Here is an 11,310-nt window from a genome sequence, read left to right as displayed (position 1 = left end):
CGTAAAACTTTTCCATCATTCAGACCTATGAAGGGAATGTTTAAAGGAGTTGCACATGTAAAAGTAGCAATTTATAAAATTCTATTTACACACCTAAAAACCTTTTGAAAATTATCTTCATTTGTTTCTACTGCTCCAACAGTGCTGTATAATGTGGTGAGTGAGTGGTAAATACTGATTATGTTACAAACGCTATCTCTATTTCAACCTTTGCTAAGCAGAAATCCCTTCAGCCAGATTCTGATCTGAGCACATACAGATGTGACTCATGCAAGCAGAAATAATAGGAAAAGGATGAAACTGCAGAGGTGGGTATGGGCAATAGGGAATCAGAAATCAAAAGCTGTGATTTAATGGGGTGATTCTGTGATATAGATTACTGATCAAGCACCAGAATCTGGTAGGGATGTGCATTTGTTTCATTCGTTTATAATTCGTTTCATACGTTTCACATTACATGTCAATTAGATGTGGCATCCGTTTCATATGTTTCATACATTCATATTACATGTCTTGTATAGGAAACCGATGAAACGGATGAAAGGAATGCCACATCCTAGAATCTTGATCATTCTCTCCTCATTATTCATTGCAACAACTCATTTTTCCTCTATTGTTAGTTGACCTACATTCAGAAATACATTTTGACAAATGTCTGTTGTAGCAAAAAATTCAATTCTTACTCGCCATCAATGAGAATAATTATGATTTACAATGTCATATCATTAATTCTTCCTGCAATTTATTTTATTTATTTATTTATTTAGTTTATTTATTGTAAAGGAGGAGGGGCGGAGCTTCTGTCGGCCTGGATGGCGTTCTCCACATGGAGACGCCGTGGCCATGCGGCCCACCCGGACCGGGAACTTCAGGCATCTCTCCTCATGGCCCACCGGGCCGGGACCTCAACGCCACTCCTCGCGGAGGTAAGTGGAACCGCACCCCGATCATGGGGGAGGCGCTCGGGGCCGCCAACAATTATACTTTAGATAAGTAGTGGGATGATATTGATGGTTTGAGTAGAAGATATACAATACGTTTGGCACAAATATCCCGTGAGGCTAATTTGTGATTCAGGTTTATAGAACAATCTGGACAAAGCAATTATATGTGAACATTTACCTGGATCGTATAACAAATCAGATATGTGGTGGCCATCAGGTTAGTTGGTGTGTAGGTTTTTTGTTTTTTTTTTCATTGCATTTATTTAAAATTGGCATGGAGAGACACAAGATATTGATGTAGTATGTTGAATATGTTTTTTGTAGAATCGCTATTCCCCCTGATGAAGCCGTGATGGTGAAACAAGGGCCCCTTGTAGGGCATTTATTTATGGAATTGATGGGGTATTTACGCAATGAAATGATGGAAATGATCCTGATTATTTCATCATTGGTGAAACAATAGTGAAGGATTGGACTTTTAAGTGGGAAAATGATATTAAGAAAGCATTCCAACCTTCTAATTATTTAATCATCTGTATGTGATTACCATTTATTAGTGGTTTGGTAATGGATCTTGGTGAATTGTCCGTAGCATGTGGGGTGGAGACACATTGGAGTATTAGTCATTTAGTACCTGTTATTAATTATTATTGGATATATGTCCAGGGTCGAGAGCCCATAGTGATATCATGACTATTGATGTGTTAGTCTTATATCATAGACACTATAGAGGATATTCATTCATTAATTGAGTTATATGACATTGTGTGAAGAAACTGGGTTATTAATGTGATGTTTTAAATAACAAATAAGATTATACTCACTTATAAGCATAACAGGTATAGTAGAGAATTATGAATTCATGAGTCATGTTTGGAAAGCACCAATTTTTATGGGTGATTTTTGAAATAAGTGTGCAGGAATAGTGTCCATCTGATAAAAAGTGTGAACGAATAGGGTGAATGTTCCATTATTCTGTAATATTGTCAATTATAGATTTACGGCTATATTTCATAATTTATATGGTGAATTTTGTACAAGTTTGTATATGTTATGATGTATAAAAGACCAATATTTGTCTTTTGTGGTGATGGGATGTTTTTACTGTATGAGTGGAAATGAATGTGATGTGTGTGGGGTAATGTTTTGGGGTATTTTTTTATGTGATATTTGGAAATAAAAAATGACTCTCATTTATTTCATTTGTAATGGTATAGAATCCACAGGTGAAAAGATCCTGCATGAGACTAAATGTACAATTGAATCTTTAATGAGTAGAAATTCCTTGTGTGTTGGGGAAGAGAACAGTGATAGGAATATACTACCAATCCTGGCTAAAATGGTGAGATGGACAAGTGAAATGCTAGGAAAAATTAGGGAAGCTAACCAAACTGGTAGTTCAGTAATAATGGGAGATTCCAATTACCAGTAAAAAAGGCAAACAATGTGGAACCCAGCAAATGTTTTAAATTATAGCCTAAGAAGGTGTCAGCAAGCCGGACATTGGTGTGACTTCTAAATCAGAGACACCAACCGGTCTTCTATCATTCACCTTCATCATCTTTAATAATACTTCAAAAATTATTTTATAACATTCTTTCAATTTTTCTTAAAATAGTCCTCCATCCATAGAGATTATCATGACCTAGACTCTTGAAAATATTGTTTACATAGCCCAACATGTCCAGTGTTTCACTTAGTTAAGCTTCCTCAGGGGCAGTGTGAAGAATGTTTTAAGACAAGAGTCTTTAACCTGTAAAATAATAATACTGTTCTTAGAATGGTATCATCAAAAAGAAGGTGAAAGAGTACTTATCTTGAATTGGTAGGCTACCCTTTTAAAACAGAACGTAACGTCTCGACCATCTCATCAAGGAAACAGAAGGAGGAACTGAGCCCGAGCTAACATCTCTTTAAATCCTCAACTCCTGCATGACGTCACCAAGTATGTAAAAACATCCAATGATGCTTTTATCCCAAAGAAGACATGTAAATCTAACTCAGTTTCAAGCCCACTGGTGCAAAACAGTATTTAGTCTATAGATTCAACGTAGTTCTGACTGCAATAATAATCGTTCCCGATCTCGGCCACACCAATGTGATAGCACATAGTCAATTGCACAAAAATTGCAAATCGCTAAAACAATGTCCAAATTCAGTACAGTGAGTAACTAAAGGTTCATCAACCCTGACATTCTTTATGTTGAACCAGTACTCAATCATCCTTGTCTTAAAAGGACATTTGTTTTGCCGATGTAAAGAAGTAAAACAAGGGCATTGAATTAAATACACAACAATAGAAGAAATACATGTAGTATTGTATTTAAGAAAAATTCTATAGCCAGATTTACCAGTCAAGAGAGTCTTGAATCGACATTGAAGAAGTACACACTGAGCAGTTATTACATGCATGGATAATGTGATCCAATCAAGATTTTCTTCTGATTCCGGATTAATAGAACTGTCAGATCTCACTAACATATTTTAAAATTTGTAGCACGCAAAAAGGTAATGTGTGGAGGTATCTTGAAGATGTCAGGCGTCTGTAAAATGTGCCAGTTTTTTCAGAATAGAATGGCGAATCGCTGGAGCGGCTGAAGAATAGGGTAAAAACACAGGTGTGACGTGAAGAATCCTCTACCGGACGTGGGGAGAGAAAGCCATTCTCATTGAGAAAACTTAGCTCTCGCAGTAGGCTTTACGAATACTTGAGCGTGGGTATCCGTGAGCCAAAAAACGTTCACACAAAATTTTTGGAATGATTTTCAGTTTAGTTGTACAAAGGTGTCTCAATCTGATTAACTGACTCACGGGTAGATTCATTTTCAAATTCCTTGGATGTACACTTGAGAAATGTAAATATGTGTTCGAGCTCACTGGTTTACTGGAAAAGAGAAACCACAAATCTATCACTCACCATGGTGATTTTTATATCCAAAAACGTGATAGATTCAGATTCAATATTCGCAGTGAACGTTCAGATATGAATTACACAAGATTTAACCATAACAGGAAAGATCTAAAGATGTCCTCATCTCTTTCTTCATAAAATAAAGACATCAATCAATATATTGTTTCCAAGTTATGAGATATTTCTCAAAAGGATGGTGGGTCAGCCATCGTTTTCAAAATTGTGCATGTAGAGGTGTGCAAGATCAGGGGCCATGGTTGCCCCATAGCAGTCCCACAGATCTGCTGAAAAAAATCATGATTAAAAAGCAAAACAATTTTGCTTTAAAAGCTATCTGTAATAGTTGAGATAAAAAGTCACTTGGGATCTTGATGGGGTCTTGGGCATTTTTCAAAAAAACATCTTCTGTGATCTCTATAGCTTCATCTTGCAGAATAGATATGGAAGATTGAGCACTGGTCCCACATAAAGAAAGTCAGGGTTGATGAACCTTTAGTTACTCACTGTACTGAATTTGTCATTGTTTTAGCGATTTGCAATTTTGTGCAAGTTGACTATGTACCATCACATTGGCGTGGTGGAGATCGGGAACAATTATGATTGCAGTCAGAAGAATGCTGGATCTATATACTAAAATACTGTTGCAAACAGCAAGGCTTAAATACTGAGTTAGATTTACCATGTCCTTTTGGGATAAAATCATTTTCCCTTATATTTTCATATCAATATAGGAAGACGCATCATTGGATGTTTTACATACTTGGTGACATCATGCAGGAGTTGAGGATTAAAGAGACACGAGCCTCGGCTTCAGTTCCTCCTTTGTTTCCCTGATTAAATGTTCGAGACATTATGTCCCTTTTAAAAAGGGTAGCCTTACATTTCAAGATAAGTACTCTTTCATCTTCTTTTTGATGTTACCATTCTAAGAACAATATTATTATTTACAGGTTAAGACTCTTGTCTAAAACGTTCTTTGCATGCCCTGAGGAAGCTAATAAGCGAAACACTGGCCGAGTTGGGCTATGTAAACAATTATTTTCAAGTTCTAGGTTGTGATAATCTCTATGGATGGAGGACTATTTTAAAGAAGAAATTGAAAAAATGTTATAAAAAAATAATTTTTGAAGTTTTACAAGATGAGAAGGTGAATGATTAGAAGACCCGGTTGGTGTCCTTTGATTTAGAAGTCACAATGTCAGGCTTGCTGACACCTTCTTAGGCTATAATTTAAAGAAAAATTGGCTGGGTTCCACATTGTTTGCTTTTGACTTGATTGTTTTGGTTAACCGCAGACTCCCTCTGTTCAAGTTCGAATTCCAATTACCCCATATTGACTAGGTAGGTGAAAACATCAGGGCATGTTTAGAGAGATAAAGTTCTTTGGATGAAAATAAAGAAGACAATTTAATGGAGCAATTGGTTCAGCACCCAATGAGAGAGGAGAATTATTTTAGGTATAATTCTCAGTGGAGGATAGAATTTGGTGAAAGAGGGTAACAGTGGTGGGGCCATTTGGCAATAGTGATCATATTTATGATCAAATTTGAATTAATGACTGGTGGGACAGTATGCAAATCCAGGCTCTAGCACTAAACTTTCAAAAGGGGAAACTTTGATGAAATGAGAAAAATAGTTAGAAAAAATCCGAATGGTGCAGCTACAAAGTTAAAAATTGTGGCAACAGGCATGGACTTATTAAAAACTACCCATCCTAGAGCACAGACCAGATGTATTCCATGCATTAAGAAAGCATGGAAGGAAAGCAAAACAATTACTGGAATGGTTAAAAGGTGAGTGAAAAGAGGCTAGTTAATTCCACAAAATTCTTCATTCAAAAATTGGAAGAAGGATCCTTCAGAAGAAAATAGGATAAAGCATAAGCATGGCAAGTTAAATGTAAGACATTGAGAAGACAGGCTAAGAAATTTTAGAAAAGAATTTGGCCATAGAGGCAAGAAACTCACAATAAAATCTTTTTAAAAATATATCCTTAGCAGAAAAGCCTGTGAGGGAGACCGTTGAACTCTTGGATGATCAAGGGGTTAAAGGAGCCATCAAAAAGGCCGTAAATGGAAGATACTAAACAATTTCTTTGTTTCAGTATTTACTGAAGAGAATGTTGGATACCCATTCCGGAGAAGGTTTTCATGGGTGATGATTCTGATCAACTGAACGAAATTACAGTGAACCTGGAAGATGTGGTAGGTTTGATTGACAAACTGAAGAGTAGTAAATTACCTAGGGTTCAGAACCCTAGGGTCCTGAAAGAACTAAAAAATGAAATTTCAGAACAATTAGTAAAAAATGTGTAACCTAGTCATTAAAATCATCCGATGTACCTGAAGATTTGAAGATGGCCAATGTAACTCTTATATTTGAAAAGGGATCCAGAGGTGATCTGGGAAGCTATGGACTGGTGAACCTGACTTCAGTGTTCAAGAAAATCATGGAATCTGTTATAGAGAATAAAATCACAAAACATTTAGATAGACATGGTTTGAAGGGACACAGCCAACATGGATTTACTCAAGAGAAGTCTTGCCTTACAAATCTCCCACATTTTTTTGAAGGGATAAATAAAACGTGGACAAAGGTGAACCAGTAGATGTGGTATATTTGGATTTCTAGAAGGCATTCAACAAAGTCCCACATGAGAGGCTTTTAAGAAAACTAAAAAGTCATGGGATAGGAGGCAATGTCCTTTTGTGGATTTGCAAGTTGGTTAGGATTAAATGGAAATTTTTCACAGAGGAAAAAGGTAAACAATGGAGTGACTCAGGGATCTGTACATGGATTGGTGCTTTTTAATATATTTCTAAATATCTGGAAGGGGTACATGAGTGAGGTGATCATATTTGTGGATGACACAAAATTATGCAGAGTAGTTATATCTCAAGCGGATTGTGATGATTGCAGAGGACCTTGTGAAACTGGAGAATTGGTCTTCCAAATGGTAATAACATAAGAAAATGCCATACTGGGTCATATTAAGGGTCCAGCAAGCCCAGCATCCTGTGTTCCAAGTGGGCAATCCGAGGCCATAAGAACCTGCAAGTACCCAAAACTAAGTCTATTCCATGTTAACCGTTGCTAGTAAAGCAGTGGCTATTTTTTAAGTCAACTTTGTTAATAGCAGGTATGGACTTCTCCACCAAGAACTTATCCAATCCTTTTTTAAACACAGCTATACTAGACTGCACTAACCATGTCCTCTGGCAACAAACTCCAGAGTTTAATTGTGCATCGAGTGAAAAAGAACTTTCTTCCAATTAGTTTTAAATGAAGTTCTATCTCAGGAGTGCCACCCAGAAAAGAGATCTAGGAATCATAGTAGATAATACTTTGATATCATTGGCTCAATGTGCTGTGGCACACAAAAAAGCAAACAGAATATTAAGAATTATTAGGAAGGGAATGGAAAATAAAACGGATGATGTCATAATGCCTCTGTATCACTCCATGTTGAGACTGCTCCTTTCATACTGTGTGCAATTGATGGAACCTTGGTCTAACCCAGTATGGCATTTCTTATGTTCTTATGTTTGCCTCTACACCCCTCAGTGTTCCCAGAACCCTCAAGTACCTCATATGTGGCTTGATGACAGTGAAGTGTTAATAGTTGGCATCCTTCAGAAAACAGTGGAAAGACCATAAGATTTGTGGGGTTTTTTTCCTCCTGCTTGTAAAGTATACAATTCACTGCAGCATGATAGTTTAACCTTCTGGAGGGCAATGAGGATATTGGGGGAGGTCTTAGATTTCCCTTGGAATGGCTTTATTTATTTATGAGGGTGTCAGGAATTGGGTAGGAGGCTCCTGATTGGCCCTTAGAGGAATGTGGGGGGAATCTCTCATAATAACTGATCCTTGCACTTTGGACCAGTTAGCACAGTGGATGCTGATGTACAAAATGTACACCTGTCAAAGATCCCACACTCCCTTTATCTGAATATTTGGAAGAAAACAACAATTCTTGTATCTTCCCAGTATGGCTTTCGGAAATCGGTTAAGCACTGAATCTCTCCTTATCTCTCTTACCGATTCTATTCTATCTAATATGGACAAAAAACAACCACATCTTTGATACTACTAGATCTCTCTGCAGCCTTTGACACTGTCACCATTCATCTCTATTAAAATGTCTGGCAGATATAGTCATTAAAGGAACAGTCTTCAGCTGGTTCAAATCCTTCCTAGCAAAATAGACAATTCAAAGTAAAGATTAACAACAAAGAATCACAACCGATCCCTTCCAACCGGGGGGTCCCTCAGGGTTCCCTCCCTTTCCCCTACCCTCTTCAACATTTACCTCTTACCTCTATGTCATCTACTTACTAAACTAAACCTAACTCAACTATCTCTACGCGGATGACATCCAGATACTCATCCCAATCTCAGAATCCTTACAAAAAACCTTGGCTCACTGGAACAATTGTTTGCAACGATCAATCATCTTCTCTCCAGCCTTTGCCTCATTCTTTAACAACAACAAAACTGAGATCCTAATCATCAATCAAGACATCAACATCAAACTTCTAAACCCAGCTGACCTACTCAACTCATCCACTCCCATATTAAATCACTCACCACATGTTCGAGATCTAGGTATCATGCTAGACAATCAGCTCAATTTAAAAAATTCATAAGCACAACCACCAAGACTGTTTTTATAAGTTACAAGTCTGAAAAAATTGAAGCCTCTTCTTTATTTCAACGATTTTCGGATGGTCCTACAAGCCATTATTCTATCAAAAGTCGACTATTGCAATTCTCCTCTTCTCTTTGGCCTTCCATATTCATCCATCAAACCCCTCCAAATGCTACAGAACTCTGCAGCCAGAATCCTTACCAATACGAATAAAAGGAGATCACAATCACCCCATTCTCAGCTCCTCCACTGGCTGCCTATAAAAGCAAAGGATCCTATATAAAGTACTCAACCGTAATTCATAAATCCATTCACAATATCTCTCCTCTTCAATTATGTAACCAACTACGCCCTCACTCCTCCTCTAGACCCATCAGAGGAGGCATATAAAGGCACACTCTATGTACCTTCAAACAAAATCCTCGCATTATAAACGTGCCATATCTACACAGGCCCCATTCAATGAATGCGCTCCCACCAGACATTCGGCTTGAGTTCTGCCACTCTTCATTCAAAAAAAAACTTAAAACCTGGCTCTTTAGCCAAGCTTTTCCAGGACCATGATCATCATTTTTCCCCTCCAACCAGCAAGAACATATCTTCTTCACAAACCCCCATTTTCCATACCACTACCTACTTCGGTATCTAATCTCTTGCTGCAGGACACTTGAGACTTTCTCACTTATACGTTATAATTTTTATGCTCAATAAGACCTGTCAACTTAATTGTTTAAGTCTTTTTTTTTTTTTTTCTCCTTTATCTTTTTGGTCATCAATGTTACAATGTTATTGTTAAATTTTGAACTTATGTACACTGTTCAAGTTTCATAACCTTGTTCTATGTAATGCCTTTTGGCAATTTTCATGTTCTGTTCAATGTAAACCGATGTGATCTTTATTTCATATAGGAACACCGGTATATAAAAATCTAAAAATAAATAAATAAAATAAAGGGTCTTTATGCTGTGCATTTTCCATATTGTTACCTGAGAGAATGCAATGTAAAATGCAAATTTTACCCTTCCTACTAAAACCAATTGTGGACCTAAATTGTTTTAAGTAGGAAATGTTTTGAATCAGCCTCATTTTTATTGTTATTCATCTCTATAATTCTTCCTTGATCCCTTAGGGGTAGATTTTAAAGGGAATGCACTGATTTTATAACATGCGTGTGCTGCGCACATATTATAAAATTCGTGATATTGTCCATATGCATACAGGATTAATAATCTGCGCACGCATATGTATGTGGCACACGCAGGGGAGTATAATTTTTTTAAATTACCTGCGGCAACGAGATTGGGCCTCTCCCAGTTTCCAACTTTCCAACCCACCCATCTAACCCTTCCCCTCTCCTTCTCACCCCCTAAACCTAACCTACCTTGCCAACTGCCAGCGCGCGCTTCCCCGGCACAGTGGCAAATGGGCCGCTGTACCGGCCGCCCCCCAGGACCACCCTTTCCTCCAGACCCGGCACTTTGGCATGTAATGGAGATTATGCACATAGCTAGGTCCCTTCGAAAATGCATGTGTTGCGTGCAAGGCCCAGCAACGTGCATAATCCCCGTTTTTTACGTCTGTGGCCAATTAAAAATTTGCTCATTAATGCTTATCAGAAGGGATTGTTATCTTGTTCATGAACATTGATTTAAACATTTAAAAAATATATATATACTTGGATTTAACTACATTTTCAGCAATTTTATTTTGACTCTTCTTTTTACAAGCCCAGAATACTGATAAAACCAAGAGAACACAATTGAAGGTTTATTCCAGGGGTCTAACTATAGCATTTCTAAGAGTTATTTTCTGTTTCCCGAATTGACATTTCTCAGGCATTTTTCACTTCTTGATTTCTCAGACTATATATGATGGGGTTTAGCATTGGAATTAAAACTGTGTAGAGTAAGGAGAACAGTTTGTCTAGTTGTGGTGAATACATTGAGGGTGGTCTCAAGTACATACTGCTCAGAGACCCAATGAAGACACTAAACACAATGAGATGGGAAGAACAGGTGGAGAAAGCTTTGCATCTCCTGTCTGTAGATTGGATTTTCAGAATGGCTTTTATGATACAGATATATGATATCAGGATTAGTACAAAGGGCGGGAAAGCTACAATCATCCCTTCCACAAGTATAAGGGTTTCAATGTCATGCAGATCACTGCAGGAGAGTTTTATCAGAGCAATGGGGTCACAGAAGAAATGGTTAATTAAATTGGAGTTACAGAAAGAAAAATTAGATATCAAAACTTCTACAGGAACAGCTTCAAGAGAGCCAGCTATCCAGGAAGCAGCTACAAGCAAGGCACATATTCTCTTATTCATCATGAGCACATAATGCAAGGGGTGACAGATGGCCACATAGCGGTCATAGGCCATGGCAGTGAGAAGTAAGAATTCAGTACAGAAGAAAAACATGAAACAGTAGAGCTGTGTCATACATAAAGAAAAGGAAATAAAAGTGTTCCCTGTGAAGAGATTGTTCAGTAACATCGAGAGGGTGACTGAAGTGCTACAAATATCTGTGAGGGACAAGTTAGCAAGGAAGAAGTACATGGGTGTGTGGAGATGATGGTCTGTCCACATAATTGTTAAGAAACCAAGGTTCCCCAGCACAGATAGAAGGAAAGCCAGTAAAACAATTACCAAAATGAAAAATTGCTGGTGTGAATGGTCAGAGAATACCAGAAGAATGAATTCTATGGTCAATGTCTCATTTTCCATCTTCATGGCTTCATTCATCTTAGTCTGTTGAGATATTACAGAACAGAGACATAAATTCATAAAATTAAATTTTAAA

General features: G+C 37.5%; 1 protein-coding gene across 1 annotated transcript; it reads right to left on the bottom strand.

Annotated features, from left to right (window-relative positions):
- Positions 1-10,337: 10,337 nt before the first annotated feature.
- Positions 10,338-10,889, bottom strand: LOC115077647 (olfactory receptor 1F1-like). Its single transcript, XM_029579943.1, has one exon. It carries the CDS (start codon positions 10,887-10,889, stop codon positions 10,338-10,340), a length of 552 nt encoding a protein of 183 aa, XP_029435803.1.
- Positions 10,890-11,310: the final 421 nt, after the last annotated feature.

Source organism: Rhinatrema bivittatum, chromosome 16 (genome assembly GCF_901001135.1).
Source record: "Rhinatrema bivittatum chromosome 16, aRhiBiv1.1, whole genome shotgun sequence".
Taxonomy (NCBI): domain Eukaryota; kingdom Metazoa; phylum Chordata; class Amphibia; order Gymnophiona; family Rhinatrematidae; genus Rhinatrema; species Rhinatrema bivittatum.
Note: the sequence above shows the minus strand (reverse complement) of the source record. Positions and strands in the feature narration are given on the sequence as shown.